This window comes from Neltuma alba, unplaced genomic scaffold (assembly GCF_004799145.2).
Source record: "Neltuma alba isolate B1F8T4 unplaced genomic scaffold, ASM479914v2 tig00001616_pilon, whole genome shotgun sequence".
Classification (NCBI taxonomy): Eukaryota; Viridiplantae; Streptophyta; class Magnoliopsida; order Fabales; family Fabaceae; genus Neltuma; species Neltuma alba.
The window spans coordinates 3-21,819 of record NW_021632533.1 but is presented as its reverse complement, the minus strand read 5'-3'; the positions used below and the strand labels follow the sequence as shown (position 1 = coordinate 21,819).

The 21,817-nt window shown below is 34.3% G+C and overlaps 3 protein-coding genes across 4 annotated transcripts; 1 reads left to right on the top strand and 2 right to left on the bottom strand.

The window, feature by feature from the left end:
* Nucleotides 1-361: 361 nt before the first annotated feature.
* On the bottom strand, nucleotides 362-6,483 carry LOC114759753 (uncharacterized protein At1g51745-like). 2 transcript variants are annotated; one of them, XM_028948999.1, is made up of 4 exons: nucleotides 6,199-6,483; nucleotides 5,711-6,045; nucleotides 2,790-3,850; nucleotides 362-1,892 (listed from the first exon to the last, which is right to left on the bottom strand). In XM_028948999.1, the coding sequence occupies exons 2-4, from the start codon at nucleotides 5,905-5,907 to the stop codon at nucleotides 787-789; spliced, it is 2,364 nt and encodes a 787-aa protein (XP_028804832.1). In that variant the 5' UTR covers nucleotides 5,908-6,045; nucleotides 6,199-6,483; the 3' UTR covers nucleotides 362-786. The 2 variants fall into 2 exon arrangements, with proteins under 2 accessions (XP_028804832.1, XP_028804828.1); XM_028948995.1 differs by having other exon boundaries at nucleotides 5,711-5,966.
* A 5,386-nt stretch (nucleotides 6,484-11,869) lies between these two features.
* Nucleotides 11,870-17,454, top strand: LOC114759747 (RWD domain-containing protein 1-like). The gene is made up of 11 exons (XM_028948988.1): nucleotides 11,870-11,978; nucleotides 12,861-12,926; nucleotides 13,046-13,113; nucleotides 13,425-13,458; nucleotides 13,614-13,683; nucleotides 14,240-14,297; nucleotides 14,530-14,658; nucleotides 15,536-15,627; nucleotides 16,243-16,327; nucleotides 16,847-16,925; nucleotides 17,058-17,454. The coding sequence occupies exons 1-11, from the start codon at nucleotides 11,972-11,974 to the stop codon at nucleotides 17,198-17,200; spliced, it is 831 nt and encodes a 276-aa protein (XP_028804821.1). The 5' UTR covers nucleotides 11,870-11,971; the 3' UTR covers nucleotides 17,201-17,454.
* A 2,410-nt stretch (nucleotides 17,455-19,864) lies between these two features.
* On the bottom strand, nucleotides 19,865-21,179 carry LOC114759763 (uncharacterized). Its single transcript, XM_028949009.1, has 5 exons — nucleotides 21,008-21,179; nucleotides 20,842-20,919; nucleotides 20,647-20,758; nucleotides 20,407-20,457; nucleotides 19,865-20,292 (listed from the first exon to the last, which is right to left on the bottom strand). The coding sequence occupies exons 1-5, from the start codon at nucleotides 21,157-21,159 to the stop codon at nucleotides 20,254-20,256; spliced, it is 432 nt and encodes a 143-aa protein (XP_028804842.1). The 5' UTR covers nucleotides 21,160-21,179; the 3' UTR covers nucleotides 19,865-20,253.
* Between the last annotated feature and the right edge of the window lie 638 nt (nucleotides 21,180-21,817).

Below are 21,817 nucleotides of genomic sequence, written 5' to 3'. Positions count from 1 at the left end.
GTTGTAAATATACGAGGTAAATATTAAAAAATTAATTATTTATAATAAATATAAGCTTTTTTGACATACGACTAACGACTTTAACCATTACCTCATTGTCAGAAAACCCTTTTTTTCATATGAAATCAATAGAAATAGTTACAAAAACAATTTATAAAATTTATATAAAACTTTGAAAAAGAAGTCACCTGTACTTTATATTTAATTTCAAAACAAAAACCCTAAAATCATATAACTTTTGCACAGTGAGTTTTATTTTTCAATAGGACTTCCCCTTCTGTTTCCTTTCCATTGATATTGATTGTAACTTGCAAATTAGTACGAACAAATTGCAAAAGAAATCAAGAATCAAGACCAGAGCTGACAACGGAAACAAATATTCTCACATGTTTGTATTCTTTTCAGCTGTGATTTCAATTTCATAGAGGTTTGAAATGGAGTATCACGTCCTGGACTCTAATACAATATGACAAACTATTATTGAACCTCTAAATCAACCTGAATTCATAACTCTTTTCAAGAACCTAATATCAGGTCACCAATACCTAATACTAGATCATCTTTACAACCTCCCCTAATTTTACATTATTTACAAAACCAAGAGAAGCCAAGGATAAAACTCCTACCCTACTCAGGAATGTCTTGAAATTGTACATAAGATTCCACCTTCATGGTAGAATATGTTGTGTTGCAAACTGAACTATATCAAATTCCCTCGAGATTATTATTAAAGAACCAAATCTCCATAAAACCCATTCACTGTAACTTCTTCCCATCATTGCCAGGTCAAGGGTTTGTTGCCGGCAATACACGGTGGGTTGGCCGAGCCAGACCATTCACTGCCTCGTTTATCCTACTAAATACTACTTTTAAGGGGATACAAGCTATGACAGGACCTTTGAACTTATCTACCACTGGTTTTCTGTCCTCTTCTGATTGCCTGTGACCCGTAAGTGATGACAGTTTCCGGATCTTTTTATTCAACAGCCCAGACTTCTTCGTTCTGGAAGATTTACTTGATGAAACACGCGGCAAATTCTTGCTGGGAAGTCTTCCACTGGATGAGTTTGGTTTAAATGCATGATAATTGCCACCGTTAGTCCAGTCACCTCCGATGCTGCTCAACATTTCATTACAATGTCCATCATTCAAGGGCTCAACTGTAAGAGGATGACCAACAATTGCTTTGCCATTCAATTTACTCATGAGAGAAACCAAAGGGACATGTTGTGGCCGGTAGCTGGCTTTAACTTCTATCTTAACATCGTATAACGAAGCATCGGAACAATGATTTCTTCCAGGAAAATCAGCCATCTGATATCTGGAGTTAACAGTAAACCTCGACTGGCGATAAGGAAGCAATCTCTGAGGTGTTAGAGATCCATCAGGCAATAGCTTTGCCTCTGTTGCACCCCTGACATGCTTGCTCAAGCCCCGGAACCCATCTAGTTGGCCTTCAGTAACCGATTTGCAATTGGTCTGAGATGAACAAAGGAATGAGGATGTCGGTGCTCCTGTGGTATTCCAATCAACTTTCTGTCCAGCACCTTGAGAGAATTCATCTGGGTTTTCCATGCCTGCTGAATATGCATTGAATTCACCATCCACATCCGCATAATTTCTTGAGACCTGTTTCCTATTTTTATTTGTATTTCTGGAGTTCCTCTTTCCTTTTGACTGCCACTTTGAACTACCTTTCTCATCACTATGGCCAATGTTATTATGACCAGCAGCTAGAGTCATATGACCAGCAGCCAGAGTCATACAACCAGAATCATTTTGGCCCTCGTTAGCTGACGACAAGGCTTCTAATCGACCACCATGACAAGATTCTCCCAGTGCACCATCTTGAGGCTTTTCAGATGAACAAGAAACAATAACAGGTGAAAAGCCTGGCAGAAGGAAAATTGTCACTACAAAAAGCTTGGCCACCCTAAAACTAATGAAATCATAGATTACACAAGGCAAAGAAGTAGCATAACCGAACTGCAGCAAAAGCAGAGAAGAAAAACAACAGAACTAAATTGTACGACTTCTAAATGAACATAAGAGTTTTACAGAGAAAAATATAGCAGAGAAGCAATTATATTGATACTTCAGCATAAGTAGGCATTGACATGCTCAATGGATCACTTTACACTTAGTCCATGTCTTGAGATCAACAAAGCCACTTCCAACAACCAGTATGTATTGATGACTTCACACAAAAAGTAACCATATTATAGCCAGATAGAACTTAGAAGCAGATAATAGTCTCCAAGGTGGCGGTGAAGCTAGCAAAGTTGGAATCATTTATTCCTGCTACATAAGAACATCAAGCAACTCAAGAGCAAAACTAGGGATCAATGTTTCTCAAACTTTATTGACAAACAAAGCAGCCCCGAACCAAGCTCATTCAAATTGCCTCATCCAGTATGCACGTTCATTTTAGTCACACTTTTAAGGGGTTTTCCAAGTCCCAAATGCTAAACATCAGATAGGATGCGAGCAGAGCAAACAGAATCTTAAAATCATATCAACTAAAAAAATTATGGGAAGAAAGATATTGAGAAGGAGGGAAATACAACATAGGGTTCAACACACTGGTCTAAAAACCTAAATCACTTCCGAATCCAAAAGAAGAAGCCACGTAAGAGGGAAAAATAAAGGAATCCTTATAACCAAAGCAACGAGGGTTGATACTAAGCTGTTGCAGAGTATTCAACTGAGAGTTGTAAACGACTTTGCATCACATAAAAATAAAAATAAAAGACACTCAAGAACTCAAAATGCTAATCATTAAAGCATACCTGGAGTGTGCTTCTCCTCTCCCAAATCTCCAACAAATGGTACATCAAATAACTTATCCGAGGAAGCATCCCCAACCAACCCTGACATGCCAGAAGTCTCATTCTCCTTCACCCTGTGACTAATTTCAGAAGCATCACAACCATGTTCATGAACATTTAATGCAGTTCCATTATCACATGCTACTCCACTACCATCAGAATTGTGAATAGCCGGTGGAATACCTTTCTTTGACCCATTGGAATCCAATCCAGAAATTTTTCCATCAGATATCCCACAAAGTGGAGAACTGGTTGGATTCGGAAGCTGATCACAGATGACAGGAACTGATACCATGGCTGTACTCTCCAAAACCTTTGTTAATGGCCTGCGTCGGTTTTTCCTTTTCAAGAATTCATGAACATTTGCCACTTGTGATCTCTTTCTTTTCAGTGATGGACTAACCCTACTACCATTTACAGAAGTACCATTTGCCATGCAACTTCTGGTGTTTGAATTGCTTGGGGAAGCAGTTTCCTGTTGAACTACATCAGTTGTTCCTGCAGCCTGGGCCTTCCTTTTTGACACCACACCAATGCCCAGGTCCTCAAGTCCTCTCATTCTCTTGACTCCTTCAGTCCCATCATCTTCTGAGTCATTAGGGGTTCTTCTTCTCCTACCATGAACAGATTGCACCTTGGAAGAACCATTGTGATTCGGCTCTTCAAAAGATATACCAGATTGAGATAATTCTGGAGCTGAATTAGAATTGTCTTCAGAGTCACTGAGATCATCAGTAATATCATCATTATCATCACCAGAATTGGACACGACTGGTGATTCTCCAGTTACAACACCATGTTCACTGGCTGATTTATCTTCTCTGGAGAAATTTAATGGTTCCTTGCCCAGGCGAGCACCCTCAAGTTCAAGGGCATGGAGGATTGCATCTTCTCTGCGAGCATACTTCACTGCCTTCTTGTTTGCATTGGCTGCAGATGCCTTTGCTCTTTCAATGCATTCATTATACTCTCCGCAACGGAAAGGTTTTACCCGCTTTGACTTTTCAAGATTATACCAATCCCTGTATCACAGAACAGATTTCACCAAAAGGAGACCATGTAAATACATTAATAGAACTCTGCACCAACAGCAACAAATTCAAGAGAAATAACTGGAATCTGAATCACAGAAACCTAGGAAGACATGTATCTAACAGCTAGGAAAAGGTTACAGTGCAAAAGTACCTCACACCTATTAAAAAAGAATGCTACATCAAAATAATTGGCCACAATATTAGCACAACAAATCTTTCTTTCTAAAGTAGATTCTATTTATTTTAAAAGTTCATTTTTCCGGCTTATCAAGGCAGATACAAAGTAGACATCTTACACCCTAACATCTCAGCCTAGGACTGAAAGAAACCCATGGACAAGTTTTTTGGGCTGAAAGCATAAGATATAGGAATATCTATATAAGCCTGAATGCAAGAGCACCATATTTGATCACCTATTCCAAGACAGTGCAAGAATGTACAACAATAAATCAAAAGGAAGGAAAACATTTTCTGGAAATCTAACCCTTTGTTGCAACACCAATTGAATTCCATCCAATTAACAAAAGAAAAAATGTCATTATGAGTTTCAACAAAGATTACACAAAGGTCTCCAGCTACAGAGAGTACCACGAGACGACAATCGTAAAATGCCAACAACAAGCAGTAATCTACAGATTACACACAAACCTCAATGCATTATTCCACAATAATCGTTCAACCAAACAATTGACTAATCACTAGTTCAGATTATCTTATTTGGCAACACTTATTACAACTCCTACGTTTCATCAAAAATCAACACAAATTTAACCATGATGTGATAATAAGATATGAAGGCCATACTTGCAGCCATGTTTTGCATATGCACTTGCACTAATTATTAGATTCTCCTAACACACAATATAATCACAATGCAAGACTTTTATTAAACTGGGCTCTCAGGATAATACAATGACAATCGCACTAAGAGAAATATAGCTGGGGAACAAAAGGAAAACATTAGCTCATAAGAGTTATCCGCTCTTCTTGTATATCCATAAGGAACAGCTTTCTAAGAAGATAATACAATAACAGAGGACAAGGAATCTCCCTAAGAGAAATATATCTAGGGAACAAAAGGAATACATCGGCTCAAAAGAGTTTTCCACTCTTTTTGTACATCCATGAGGAACAGCCTTCTAAGATAACCATAAGCTGAAACCCGAAGGAAGCAAAAAAATAAAAAAATAAAAACAATTCTCTCCAACAAAATTCATCCATAAAAACCACATGCCAGCCAGCAAAGTGCATAGTTAAAGGATGCTCCTTCTGGCTTCCAAAACTTCATTGCTAAAACATTATCTTAAATGGGATGCCAAAAACTCTTTACAAAGCTGCTTGGCAATCATGAAATGCGAAGAAAGATCACTAACTGTCTCTGAGCCCTAATACTGACTCGTCGAGAAACAGCCATGTCAGGCCTTAAGTCTAAAGTAGTAAAGTTACCTACCATATTTACATCCATAGCTCACTTCAGTCCAAACAAACCCTTTAACTTAGAAAAATGAAAAGAAAGACTTGAAGATGCAAAGGTTAGTGCAAAAAGAGTGAACTGATAAATCTTTTGATGGGAAACGGTTATGCCAACGCATTCTACCAGATATTACAACTTCGTGACAAACGCATTATCTCAGGGGGGAAAAAAAAAGCACATAGTCATTTAGCTATATCAACGCGAGCGATACCAGGAACCAGATTTTGGAACTAGCAATTAAGACGGAAATGAATAGAAGTTGCAAACCGCAAAATCAAAATGAAGAGGGAGAAAAATTGAAAAAAAAAAATACAAAACTTAAAGCAAGATTATTAGGTCAATAAAGTAGGTATAAAACAATAACAAGCACTCACACGCTTGCGTCCTCGCGACCTAACAGCTTAACTGGAGTGCCCGATCTCGGCGAAACCAAACAACTCTCAGACAATTCATCGAGGCCCATTATCCTGCCAGGCCACCAGGAACCATTGCGGCGACGGACCCAAACCAAACCACCGACCGACGCATCGATTTCGTTGGTGTTGGAGTTGGACTCTCCCGAGCTACCCATTTCCCAAAGCGAACAAAGAAAGAAAATCAAGAGCTTGAAATCGCAAAATAAATCTCAACCTGCCATTGATAAGTAGACGAAGTATGGAAAATGATCAAAAGCTTCCCTTTTACTGAAAGAAGCTCTCACCCTTCAAGCCTAAAATCCCAGAAAAGATAAAACGTTAAAAAATCTGAGAAATTATAATCTTGCATGCCTAAAAAGAGAAGAGCAGAAAAACCCAGAAAAGCATAGCAAAGAGTACAAATAAAAAAACTGAAGAAATTGATTAGAAGAACAAGGCCAGCATACCCAGACAGAGCTGTGAGGATAAAACGGACAAACTCGGGGCACAGATGGAAAGGATTTATTGTGGATGAAGATCTAAAGCAGCAGTGGCACAGAAAAGAAGCAGAATGAAATCACCGCTGAAATAAGGGATCTAATATGTGTATTGTTTTTCAGCATCTGAGGCTTGTTTTTGGCATTTTTATGGACACACTGTAATAGTTTTAGCGATTTGCTGATTTTCCCACTAGCAGTTTCGTGCTGAGATTACACCAGAGGCTCATCCATGCCACGCATACAGTGCGAAGAGCGAGTGAGGTGGAGCGGAGCAAAGCACAGGTCCTGGAAATGGAAAGAGAGAGCTTCAGTTTGGATCAAACAAACCTTTTGGTATCTTTATGCCAAGAGAGACAGGGCGCTTATTTTCGCCGGAGAGAGAAAATGGATACTTGTATACGGTTCTACTTATACGGTAAAAGGAAGGGAAGGGTAAATATACATAATAAATACTGGAGAATATAGGGCCCGTTTTTTGAATACCAGATATTGAAAATTGAAAACCTAGAAAATAAAAATAGTGCAATAATAAAATAATGAAGGACCAAAAAAGCATAACAATAATGAAGATGGTATTTTTTTATCTTTGTCAACTGCTTTATAATATTTACAAAATTCCTCCTTCTGAATAAATATGTGTTTACTTTTTTATATATATAAATTTGTTGAAGTATATTATTACATTAAAATTATGCTTTTTGGAAAAAAAATATTTGCATACATGCACACACACATATTTATATAAATATATATATATTCCTTTTTAGGGTTTTTTTATGAACAAAGCAAAGGGCTTTCTATTTGACATATCTGTTTTCTTTATTATTTTTTTCGCTGGCATTGGGGAGATTATTTGTATAATATAATATGCCTCTATTCTTAATATATAATCTAATTATTAACCTGATATTAGTTCTAAACATAAAATATATTTCTCATATTTATCAATTACAATCGAGTAGAAGAAGAAGGGAAGATATTAAGAAAGATGATTGTGGTGTTTTAAAAAAATATGTCATATTTCTTATAATTAACTAACTTATCTAACTTTTTTAATATAATTAAATAGTTAAATAAGTTTTATGTTAAGAACTAAATGAGTGTGATATTTTATTGTCCTCAAAGTGACTCAAAACAAGTCAACTGATGATGCTTTGCTCAAAAAAAGAAGTCAACTACCCGATTGTTCTTTATACTATCTCCACTCTTAAATATAAAAGCTAATTAATTTATTTAAATAGATTAAGGAAATGAATTAAGTTAGTTGTTTGTAATAAATAATGTTGTCTTTTCTAAAATATCCTTACTAATCAAGTTTATTAGCTAAAACTACTATTATTAAAAGGACTATCTTGGAAAAAAAATAAATATGAAAGATAAAGTGGATTGAGGTTTTATATTTAGGGTTAAAATAAAAGTAAAAGGAAGTCTTATATCAAGGAGTAAAGATAGTATTAAATAAAAATATATAAGAGAGAGGAAGAGCATGATAAGAAAAATAAGTGATGGCAAAAAAAAAAAAAGATAAGAAAAATAATTGGGTGTGAATTGTCAATTGTGAGTGAGTGCCATTTTTTTCCATTAAAACAGTGAAAATGTTGCAAACTTAAAATATACAACAGTTATGTATATGACCAGGATTTTATACTCTCATATAATTTTTGATATAAATGATAAAATTTATATTTTATAGTAATATTAATATGACCAAGGTCCAAGGTGGATGTCTTGACTCTTGGGCAAATGCACTTACTCTGACCCTGTGGTTTCCGGTTATAAAAAAAAGCTTGTGCTTTGAAATATAAAAGAAGAATGATAAGTAAACACCATGTAAGGGAATTAATACAAAAATAAGATTGAGTTTATAACTGAAATTCCTAAATTTACAACTCAAATTTTTATTTTTATCACTTTGAGGTCCTCATCTTATATTAATTTTTTATGAAGTTTTTAATTGTGATTATTCTAAAAACAATTTTTTCTCGAGGCTCATGGTCACTGATCAAATATCAACTGTATAATGGGCAAGTATTTACCATTTACAAATTATAAATTATAAATAACAAAATAACCGTTCACATAGTTGATCTCGGATTTTGTATAACCTTTCTTAATTAACTTCTAACCATGAGAAATATCTATTTAACTTATAATTAAATCCAGATAAAATACTAAAATTCATGTTTAAACCTCCACTTTTAGCAACTTCCTTTTCAAGCTAAGAGGACTAATTGAGTATTACAAAATCTTGCTAAATAACTAAGTTGCCCTCAATCTCCCCCCCCCCCCAAAAAAAACAACCTCTTTTTCTCCAAAGTCAAATATGTCAGTGACTAGTTGCCATCTGCACCAGTGATTGGCGCTCCGATGGCTACTATTAGCCGTAAGTGGAGTGAAAATTGGTCCCTGGTAGATGTGGCTTCATAAAAAAATGAGTTGGCTTGGAAAAAAGAAAGAGTGGAAGTTGGGTTACTTAACTAAATTCTGAAATGCCTAATTAATTTTGCTAGTCTCATTAGGGCTTCAATAAAAACGTAGGTTCATATTCAAATTTTAATATACTAACTGAATTTAATTATATAATAGTTATATCACTAGCATAATGTCATGAATGTTTATATAATTTTCTATAATGAGATTTTAATTTATTCTATGTGATTATCTTTCCTTGTATGCAATTAGCTTTCATGATATCCAATTGACTTTTTTTAATACTACCTCATGTACTTAATATAAAAACTCATTTGACTTTTATTTTAGTCTACCTCATGTGCTTAATATAAAAACTCATTTGACTTTTATTTTAGTCTTAAATATAAAACCTCAATCCACTTTATCTGTCACATTTATTCATTTTTTTCCAAACCGGTTCTTATAATAATAATAGTTTTAGCCAATACACTTGATTAGTAAAGATATTTTAGGAAAAACAATATCTATTGATTACAAATAACTAACTTAACTAGTTTTCTTAATTTACTCCAATTACTTAACTAGTTCATATATTAAAGACCGGAAATAGTATGCAATTAGTTTTCACAATATGCAATCAATCTTCCCAATTATCAATTATTCAATTACCTTTTCTGATATATAGTTAGCTTTCATGGCATGTAAGCGGCCTCTTGATGAGCAATTATCTTTCGTAACAGGTAATGTGAACCAACATGTAATTAGCTTTAATAGAAAAATAGGGATAAATTGTACATACTATTAATATACTTAACTTGCAGGGGCTGACAAGGGATAAAAGTCCAAAAGAAGGACGAAATCTCCATAGACAGTCTCAATAGAAAAATGGAGATAAATTATACATACTATTATTATATTTAAGATAGGTTTAATATTGTTTATTTTGTTGATAAGTGGCCACTGTCATGATTTATTAATGACAATTATATATTGTTAAAATAACATTTGAATTTGAGATTATTAAATGTTTCAACTTGAATTGCCATTATTTTCTCGTTTTATTGCCAAATGACAAGACCGATAAGCCGAATGATAAGAGTCGTAAGCCAAATAACAAGTTTAGTAAGTGAAATCATAAACATGTGACTGTATTACTGATAAAATTAAATTTCATGAAAAGTTACCATTATTTTCACATTTTACTGCCAAATGACAAGGGCGGTAAACCAAATGATAAGAGTGATAAACCAAATAACAAGTTTAATAAGTGAAATTACAAGCATGTGACTAGGTTCTAGATGAAATTAAGTTTCATGGAAAGTTGTTATTATTTTCATATTTCACTACCAAATAACAAGATTGCTAAGCGAAATTACAAACATATGACTAAGTTTATGATGAAGTTAAGTTTCATGAAAAGTTATCATTGTTTCCGTATTTCACTTCCAAACGATAAGAGTAGTAAGTAAAATGACAAAAGTGGTAAGTAAAATAATAATTTTGTTATCGGGTTTCTTATAAAATTAAGTTTTATAAAAAGTTGTCATTATTTTCACACTTCACTACCAAATGACTAAAACGATAAACCAAATGACAATAGTAGTAAGCCAAATAATAAGTTTGGTAAACAAAATTATAAGCTTGTGACTAGGTTTATAATAAAATTAAGTTTTATGAAAAATTACTATTATTTTCACATTTTACTACTAAAGGACAAGAGTGATAAGTGAAATAACAATTATGTGACTGGGTTTCTCATAAAATTACGTTTCATAAAAAGTTAACATTATTTCTATATTTCACTACTAAGTGAAAATAATAGTAAGCCAAATGACAAAAATGGTAAGCTAAATAATAAGTTTAGTGAATAAAATTACAAGCCTGTGACTGGTTTCTTGTTAACTTCAGAATATTAAATAGATCTACATTCCTATCAATTAGAACTAATAAATATAAAATTTTAAAGTTGTTATGCCCATAAATAAAAGACTAATATTTTCAGATTGTCATGTCATAATATTTCCATTATAATAACAAGTTTGCAATTACAATATTACTAAGTGAAATTACAACAATGATAAGTCAAATAACAAAAAACTATAAATGTTTTGACAACAGTCAGTTTTTGCAATTAGCCATTTGAATTCGAAGGATTGATAGAAAATCAGGTTTGAAAAATGTTATGAAAGTACTGCCAAAAGATGGCACACTCTTTGCCTTCACTTACTACTCCATGGGGGTGGTACAGCAACTCCATAGTCACCCATTTAATGTTCACAATGCCACAAGCAAGTGAGAGAAATGGAGGAGGTTAATTCAAGAAAAGATACAAGGGAGACTGCCATGATAATTCTCACTCTCTACGATAGCGTCTGATAATGAATAGCAATGAGTGTTCTGCATTTTTTGTCATGAAGTGTTCTCACGTCGCTGGGGATTTAGCAAGGGTGAAGATGTAATGTGGGGTAGGGGTAGGAACGATGAAGTGGGGTGGGGAAGATAGGGGTGGGGATGAGGAGGGGGTTGGGGGAAAAGGAGAAGGAAGAGGAAGGAGAGGAGAGGAGGAGGAGGAGGAGAAAAAAAATAGTATTTTGGTATTTTCTTTATTATTTCATAATTGCAAATTAAGATTCGGTTTGTTCAAGTAATTATATTAATTCAAGAACTCATTTTACAATTTTATACATTTAAGGGTCTTTATTTATGATTTTTCTTTTTCTTAAACAAAAGGATTTCTGACATTTACAAGATATCAAGTAGAACTGGTAATATGAGTTGAACTCACGAGTCCAATCTACCAACCCCAGTAAACAATCTTTTAAACTCACACCGCAAGGCCCGCATGGCTAACCCACATTTTTTTTAAAATTATTATAATTATATTATTATATATTATATCATATCTAAAATTATTATAAAAACATCTAAATAATTTATTTGATGTTTTCAATCAAATATTTTAATAAAAAACAAAAATCTCATTATATTTTTTGGATATTGCATAAGAAAAAAAATTAAAAAGTAAAAAAAATTTAAAAAATAAATAAGTGTTAGCGGGTTGTCCACTTTGACAGACCAATCAACTTTTAAACAAATCTTTTCAAGATCCATACAAATTCAACTTATCACTAGTTAACCTGTAATAAAAAATGAAAAAGGTTACAGGGGGTTAAACGGTACGTTTAAGACGGGGTTTGCTTCTAGGGTCTTTTCGCATAATTGGCTTTTGTCTGGGATTGTGTATGCTCGTGGGCAATCTGCCTACTTCATCGAACTCAGGGGCCTCTGTAAATAACGAAAGAATCCAGAAATCAGGCAGATTCCAACTATGACAGGTATTTGCAATTTTTCACGAAATATCTGTTTCATTCAGAAAGCGATAAACTTTGTTCTATTTACTTCAGTTGTGCATTCTGATCTTTTTGAGCTTGTTATCATTCAAGACTGTTTCTTGTTCAGTGAAATTATGTTGCTTGAATTCTTCACCAACACGGAATTCTTCATCATATTTAAAATGTGTGAAATTGGTCTTGCTTGCACTAGGATATAGCTTAAATGGATACTGTCCTGCTGCTTGATGGACTTCATTGCTCCTAATTGTAATGTTTACCGAGGCCCTGCAATACTTACAATCCTGACAGTATTATTATTACCACACTGTTATTACTACAGATTTCAAAACCGCAATCTGAACCCTTTTAACCAAGTCGCTTGGGGGGGGGGGGTAGCTGCTGTATCTGACTGATATTTTTGCTTCATTAAATGCCAGATGCCTTTTAAACAAGTCTTCCATGGGCCAAGTTTTGAAGATCCTTGATTTTTTTGTACATAATGAAATACGAATTTCCTCATCTCCTTGTGCAGTTGTGCTGACGGACATGTAAATTCGATTATTTTCATGTCTGAGTGAAGGTCTGCAGATAGTTTAGAAAATAAATAATAGAATAGTAGACCATAATCCTAAATAATGGCTTTCTATATCTTTAATAAATTTGTTATATTATTGCATAAAATGTAACAGTTTCTTGAGCTGTTTGTACAACGCACTTTGTTAGGAGGAATAATGATGAACTGAATTGTGCTTTATTCAAATAAAGGGTGAGTGTCTACTTTCATGCTATGGAATATTGCTAAGCAATTCATAGGGCAATATGTTATACTTGTGTTGTGTGCCATTATTACATCATGAATGTCACTAAACTTGACCACATACACAGACTATGCACAAGAACAAGAAATGGAAATAGAAGCTTTGGAAGCTATACTTATGGATGATTTCAAAGGTATAGGGTTCTCTTTCATCAAGCATTTTTTTTTTTTTGGAAAAAGAATAATTTACTGCTTTTCCTTACTATTTCCTCTTGGGAGAAGGCATAATATTCTGTTTCACTGTTTGTGATAGAGATACACTCTGGTGAAAGTGGCCTAAGTACTTCCAGTAAATGTTTTCAGATAAAAGTATCTGCGCAGGTAAATGTTCTCCCTTCCTTTATTGTAGTTTCTCAAGTTTTAAAACATAAACAAGAAAGGAATAGCAGATTTTACATTAAACAAAAAGACCTGTGTTTGTTTTGGACAACATATGGAATTAATCTTTTTTCCTTTCGTTATAAAGTAATCTATGCACACTCAGAATTTTGGCCTTAGTAGGTTTAAAAGTTAGGCTTGTTTCTGTTATTTCTCCATCTCCTTCTGCTGCTGATGGCAAGTACCTGGGAAATTCGGTATTCCTCATCACATGCATTAAACTTATATGTGTCTATTTGCAATATGACATACAGGAGGATGATACAGATGAGTCAATGACAGATCCAGGTTATTTTCTCTGGAGCTCTAAATATCTTTTGGGTTTCTTCCTAAGATACTGTTATTTTATTCTTTTCAAATTTGTGCTATGAATTTTCATTAGTTTACTATCTTTTCTATATAGGATCTTCTGACTCCAAATGTATTTGAAATTTCTGTTGCAGTTCAATTGGCTTTGATCTTCTCACACACAGAGAAGTATCCAGATGAACCTCCACTTCTGAATTTGAAGAGGTCAATTTTATTGTTTTGTCACTGTTTTAAGCGCATCAGGAGGACAGGACTACTCTCTATCATTTATGGTTGTCTCTGTTCATTCAGTATGAAGCATAGTTCTCTAGCATGTTATTTTGTTTATTTTATTATAGATCAACGTGAAGATTTGTCACAAACCTCTTTCTAGTCCCAACTTGAGTTGTTAAGTAAAAGCCCATGAACAGTTCTATCATGTTCTCTAGTGACATCGAAGCCCTATGGGCCTGAGGATTGGACAAAGCTTATGGTACCAAACCATGTCTTGAGACTAAATTTCAAGTGATAATGAGGGCATGGGGATTAAACTCTTGATAGAGACATTGAGACCATTTGAAGAACCACTTTAACTGAAGAGCTTCAACTGTTCAAACCACTTTAACTGAAGAGCCTCAACTGTTCAAACCACTTTAACTGAAGAGCCTCAACTGTTCAAACCACTTTAACTGAAGAGCTTCAACTGCTGAGTGAAAGCCTATGAATAGTTTCATTGTATTCTCTAACAAGATGTATTTTCTATTTCCTCTTGACTTTTCAGCTTGCGGGGTATATCTAGTGAAGATTTAAGGATTTTGAAAGAGAAACTTCAGGAAGAGGTGGTCTTTAATCTTAAGCAATTTGAAATGAATGTATCGGGCTTTTCTGCTATGACTGTATTGAATGATTTTCCAGATTGGAAGACTTTTCAACCACCACACTTAGTTTTTTTTCTCAGTTTTTATGTACACATTTTTGTGTTGCGCAGTTTTTGATGGTTTTAGAATTTAAAATCCAATTCATATACTGGTTATATAATGAAAGCTTGTGCATAAAACTTGTGGTCCACAGGCATCGGAAAATCTTGGTATGGCGATGATCTACACTCTAGTTACCTCAGCTAAAGAGTGGTTATCTGAACGGTTTTTTCAAGACGATACAAATGGAGACGCTGAAGCTGAAGAGGCTGCCAAAGATGATGTAAGAATGTCTCTTTTGCGTTCTGGTCTTCCCTCTAACTTTTTTTTTATGTTGACTTCTAATATGGACGTCTTTTCTGCGCATTTTTTAGTGTGTTACTGCAGCAAGATAGCTGAGGCTGAATATTACATCATGTTATAACATTTTTATTACATGACAATTCTGGATTTTATCTGTTGAAGTTGACTTTTCAAAAATGGAAATAAACCATTTTAGCTTGCTTACATGTGATTTATGTGCCGTGATTCTTGTACCAAGTTTTGTGCTAACACCTTTTGCAGAAGGGTGCTTGGCAGAGACCATAGGAGTAATTGGAATGAAGAAAGTGGAGCTTAGTGTCAAGAAAGAGGGTTATAGAGTTTATAAATCTGGTTCCGCATGTAGAAGTAAGGCTAACTGATAAATCAGAGCACAAATATATAGAATAGGAGAAATATGAGAAAAGGCCAATATATCCTGTTCTGATTGTACAGAGTAAAAACTATGGAGAGGACCTGATTAATAACTTCTTCACAATAAAAAGAAATGTCTGCAAAATAAAAAGTCTTTAAGGTTTAAACAACTTGTTTCTATCAGAAAGCTCTCTGCATACTATATGTGTGGCAGATGGTCACATGGGATGTACGTTCATTTGTATATATAATTATTTGATGTTGTCAATGGTTTGAAGAATAATCCTCTTGTTCTCAACGTTTACAGTAGCACAGATGACAGCACCAGTGGTTTGTTTGCCTTCTCATATTCGTAGCTTGATTTCTATCTAAGATGAGAATATAATTTTCATTTTATCATATTCCTCTTGTAATTTCTTGTGTTTTCCTGTAAATTGGAACTTGAAACTGTTGCATGACACAGATTTGTTTGTCATCTTTCCCAGATAGTAGTACCGCATGGGGAACCAGTTACTGTTGAAACATTTTTGGCATGGAGAGAAAGGTTTGAAGCGGAACTGGCATTGGAACGAGCCAAGTAAGTCCTTTATAGTTGGACATGCAATTCTAGATCTCCCGGTTTCTGTTTTTTAAATAATATTGAGGGTACTAAGGGTGTTCTTTAATTGAGTTGCAGTCATAAACTAGCTACTCAGGTGGCTGCTAAGGTGCTATTGTGCATCATGGCATTTGTTTTTAGACTTTTAGTCCTTTTCAATTAACATGTATTGTGATCAATTTTTGGTTATATTTTGAATTAACTATATTCTTAGAAAGTAGAGTCAAATTACATGAATATTCCCTGAATTTTCCTGGAATTCTACAATCTTCTCTATTTTTAAAATATACGTGGACCGTTCCCTAAACAAAAATTGTACCACACCTGATTTCAATTCTAAATTTTTTAACTAAAATACTCTCCATTATTGTACTTTTGTTTGTGGATATTGTTTATAATACATATTTGTGTATTCAGATCAGTGGATGATATTTTAGTCAAAAAATTTAAAATTGAGCTAAAGAGTATATTTTGAATTCACCGTACTGGATGAACTGTTATATGTTCTGTTTAGCGTCAGATAATAAGAGAGTCAGCCGCTCCTATTATTGCTAACTTGTTATACTGATGGAAAATCTTTTGTGCTGCATTCAGGCTAATGCCGGAGTCCGCACTTACTGCACCGAAGGAAAAGAAGCTCACTGGTAGACAGTGGTTTGAAAGTGGAAGAGCTTCAACGGTACTTGACTTCCGAATTCCTATATTATTGCTTTCTCTTATGTAGTCCAACGTTAGGTTGGAATATTTACTTTTTAACACTTCCCTAACAATTTTATAATTTTTAAGAATTTATGAGGTGTTGGTATTGGCCAAAAAAAAAAAAGAGGTGTTGGTATTTTTTCAACTTCGAAGAATCCTTTTGACCCCTCTGGTTGACCTGATTGCTGAGAAAAATGTACTGTAAGGCTGCTAAATGGTCATAAATTCGCATTACATTTACATCAGGCTGTTAACTCTAGACCTTTTGAACTTATTGCCCTTATGGTATTGCACTAGCTGCATCATGAGGCTGTAGTATTACCCAGTTTGAGAGAGTCCTGTAGAACAATGCTGCTAAAAGTAATTCTTAGTTTGAAGAAGAAAGTGATGGGATGGGCAGCGTTGTTCATGCTGGCTGCAAAACGAAAGATCCTAGCAGTTCGATGATTCAAAATTTTTGTTAATAAAAATATAATTAGTCAATCCTGTTTTGTCACAGAAAGGTGCAGCACCCGTCACTGAGGGATCTGACGAGGAGGATGAGGATGATATTGACTTTGATGATGATGATCTGGAAGGTCTGCTTTTTCTCTCCCCGTCAAGATTGATATGATGTTACATCGTCAAAATCAATTACTTCTCTATTTTCTAATTAATGTTTCAAAATTTTGAAAATTCTGACAAATCATATCTTTTATGTGTGATAACAGATGATGAGGATGATATGCTTGAGCATTATCTGGCTGAAAAATCCGATTCTTCTGCCCATTCTCTAGAAGAGGCAGCTAAACTGCACATGCAGCTGCAGCGGCACTGCTGTTGGGCGACTTGTTCCCACGACTTGTCTCGCTGAAATTATTTTTGCCCCGGCGTCTGCATTTTTCATGGACAAGGAAGGGTTGGGATAGAAGGAGAATTAGGTATTGAGCTGGAAGTGTGTCATGTAACCTTTGTGTTTCCTTAAAAGCACTTGAATATGAAAAATGCATTTCAATTTGTAGTCTTCAGCCCTGAATCTATGAAAGCATTAGCTCCGGAATGAGTATTTATGTGACAAATCAGTTCAAGGAAAAGAAATAAGATGCATATGTTTTTAGCGGCTTCGAATACTGCTATTGCAGAGGCATTCCGCAATTCCCACGTCTCCTCCTCTCCGTTTGTCCTTTTACCTCAGTCGTTGGGAGGTTTTGGCCCTCCCCTCTAAATCAGGGGGTTTAGAGAGGATGGTGCATTTTAATTATCCCTCTCTCCTCTTAAACCAAACGAAAAATCAGTAAAATTTCTGCTCTCCTCTCACTAAACAGGCGCTTAGCGGGAACTAGAACTTGCTTGCTCTAATGTTTCATGGCGAGTATTGTTGCAAAGAGGCTGCTTTCGTCTTCTTAGAAAATAAATGAATTATACGTTATGCAATACTAAAAATATAATATAAAAATGAAATATGGAGGGCGTGAAAAGAAAATGAGTTTTCTCTTCATTTTTTCTCTGTATGTAGAGAGAAAAGTAAGAGAGAAAATAGGGTGGGTTTTACATTCTATTTCCTCTTTAGTTTTTTAATACTCCAACGTTTTCTTCTTCTTCCAAATAAGAGAAAACTTCTCTTTTCATTTTCCCCCCTTATTTTCTCTTATCCAAACGAGTAGTTAGAAAACATGTCAGAAAGAATAAATACTTGTGCTTCGAACAAAATGTCCATTGCCTATACGATTTTTTGATTAACCAAACTTTTCAATCAAATTTATTGTTTTTTCGAGCAACAACAAGCATTTTTTTTTGCCAACAGCAACAATAAGCTTTATTCGACCGATGGGAATTTAGCTACAATGTTCTATATGTATGTAGATGTTTAATGAAAAATTGATCATCATTATGTATGTATGCATGTTGAAAAAGCAATTTTTGTTAAGTAATAAGGGTTGAATTAAATGATAAAAAATCATTAAGCAAAGGCTGGAATCTAAATTTTAACACACAATTATTAGGAGATCACTTAACTGGGTACACTTTGACCTGGCTCACATTAATTACTCTGTAGTAAAATATAAAAGATTAATATAATCTTTGATCCTTTAGGTTTGTTCTTATTTTGATTTTAGTTCTTCAAATTTTAAACTATAGGTTTTGGTCCATGAAAGGGCAAAATGATTCAAGTTTTATTGGATTATAGGGATCAATGTTATAAATGAAAAGAAACTTGAGGAAGCAAAACCCATAGTTTAAAATTTAAAGGACCAAAACTAAAATGAAGATAAACTTGAAGTACAAATTTTGTACTCCTCCTATCCTTAATATAAAACTTGATTGTTAAGTTGATTTTAGTCCTAAATATAAGAATTTTTCATAGTTATCAATTTTTTTCTAAATTATCCTTATGGATACTTCTTCACTCATAATCAAATAAAAAAGGGAAATAGGATATTAAGGAAGATGATTATGGTGTTTTAAGAAAAATGTCATATTTTTTATAATTAACTAACTTATCTAATTTTTTTAATCTAATCAAATTAATTAAATAGATCTTATATTAAGAATCGGAGGAGTATTACCCCAAATATAAATTATAGGCAGTTTGTTAGAAACAGTATATTAATATACGTCAACTTTCGTTAACCGTTAGGTGGGCCAATCTTATTCTCCATTCTATCTCACCTTTATAAAATTTAGCAAAAAAATTGCGATTTCGGAATACTTGCCATCAAAATTTAGTGAAATACATTATGGATATAATTTTTTTTATTAAATTAAGATAATTATCTCATAAAAAACTTTTTCTAAAAATCTATTTATAGATATCGCCCCTCTTGTCATACATTTTAAACGGAGGTTGATACAATTTTCTTTTTTTTCAATTTGCAACCATTTCACGATTCCTAGACTCAAATTCATCACAGCGAATTAATTGACGGATTATAGGCAAAACATAACAGTAATACTACCGTCCCGTCTTTAATACAAATCCTGTTTGACTTTTATTTTGATCATAAATATAAAACTCCACTTCACTTTATCTCTCATATTTACACTTTTTTTCTCCCAAAATAACCCTTTTACAATAATAACAATAATAGTTCTAGTCAATACACTTGATCAGTAAGGATATTTTAAAAAAAACACCTATTTAGAATAAATAACTAACTCAACTTATTTAATCTCTTCAAATTAATTAACTGGCTCTTATAATTAGAACCGGAGGTAGTATACAAAATTTACTAGAAAAAACCACATTATACGCACAAATCACCTGACTCCATGTAAAAAATATGAACCTATAATCTAGTAATATACACTTTTTACTTTTTTTAATTAATCTAAAGAATTGTCATTAATTTTTGTTTTAATCTTAAACAATCTTAGCCAATTAAACAATTATAATTATAATTCATTTAAAACTCATCCAAAATTGTGAAAATTCTTGGACAAGGACCGATGAACCTCATCCAAGCGCAAACAGCACGCTGTGGGAAGATTTCCTCCTTGTATTTATCGATTTCTTTGTTGCATGCTGAACAACCTAAGATTAAATAAATTATGAACTTCACCGTCGATCCTACAACTCTTCCCAGCTGAGCCTAGCTCAACCTGTTTGTTTCAGAAGGAAAAGAAAAATTAAATTGATCAAATGTCCTTCCCAGGATTAAACATTAAAAAGGTCAGGCTAAACAAAAATGCCGGACCTGGGCTGAGGAGAAATGTACATGAACCCAAAAAAAAAAAAAAAAATTATGTACAGGTCTATGGTTACAATGAGATTTGGAGGGGGCAGGGACAAGCAGGACATCAAATCTACACAAGAATTTATCTACTCTATTGACTGTAATGTACCACCTCGAACTTCTAAAGCCTGAAGGAAGAGTTTTTAATTTCTGTATAAAATACACAAAGGTACTTGCTATCAGCAGTCTTATATTACGAGTGAGCGAAGTCTTTGATCCTTTGCTTAAGTTGCTGCACAACCAGGTAAAATAGGTGTGAGGAAATATACAGAAAGAGGTTACTGTGGCTATGGAAATTTTTTCCCAGGTCCAGAAGAAGATAATATATATATATATATATAGTTACCTCGAGTTCCCCATGAAGCACGACAAATATTTTCTTCAGCCTCTTGTGCCTCTGCAACTCAAATCATGCACAAAAGATTATGAAACAGAAAGTATACAGATGAAGTCAGTACATCTGATACGAACAAAGAAAAGGGCCCAGAAACAGTTGAGGAACAATAAAATGATAAAAAATGGGATTAACTAAACACTTGATTACCATATCAATAATATATAGCAAGAGAAGCCCTATAGAACATACCTCTCCACATCGTTGATAGGATTCCTTCAGCTGGCCCAAGATGTTATAATATCTATCCATGTCCCTGCCTTTAGCATATTCTAAGTCCTTGCCTAGTTTAAGAAACTCATTCCTGCAAGTTTTCAGGGAGACGTTGGATCAACAAACCAAAAATCCACCTGAAATTCAGACACCTTAAATTGTATGGCTCGTTACCTGTAACTCTCCAGAATCTTGTTCAAGGAGCAATAGCTATCATATTTGTCACGATACTCCTGAACATATTCTTTATATCTAGCATAGCAAAGTAAATACATATCACATGCAGGAGTAGGAGCTTTAAAGCAGTAAAGATGGAAAAGAAAAAGGATTGGACACTTACTGAGAGAAAGTCCTTATAGGTCCCTTAAGCTCAGGCTCATCCTTTTCATACTTTGAATAAGAGCAACTGTTTTCATCTGAAGAAGATTCTCTCCTCTTTTGATCACTGTTATTTCTCTCTCCCAAAACTGAATCCTTACCTCCATCGGCCATCTCTTCCAATTGATTATGTGTTTGTCTACGACTTCCATCATGGAATGTGAACGTCTAGAGTCATGCTTAAGTGCATTAGTGGGCCCTCTTCTATTGCTTTCCCTTCCTTCCAAATCAATACCTTGACTCACCCCAGCTTCATTATTTCTAGACTTACCATTTGTTTCAGGCAATTTGTTAATCTGAGAACCAACTTCCATGTGATCTTTCACATGCTGCGGATGAGACTGCATTGCTTTGACATGGGACCTTGTTGAATCTTCAAAATGATCATCTGCATTCTTCCTTTTATTCGTGCTTTCCAAATTGCTAGGAAAACTAGAGCTTACAAGGGCTGGGGATCGTTTTCCTGATTCAAAAGTAGCTTTTGATGAGGGTTTTACTTTAGAGACATCTGAATTTTTGTCCTCTGAAGTGCCTGCTTTATTTTCCAAGTGTTTAAATGAACTTTTTCTGTCAAATTGCTTTGTGACATGAGTTTCAGGAGTGGACTCACGAAGTTCACCCAACTCCAAATCAGAAAGCTCTCTTTGAAGAGTGACACCTCCCCCATTAATAACTGGGGATTTTCTAGGACCAATTAGGTTATTGTCCTTAGGTGGTTCCCGTGTGCGCGAGTGTGCACCTTGTCGGCCCTTCCTTAGACTTCCCTGGCATT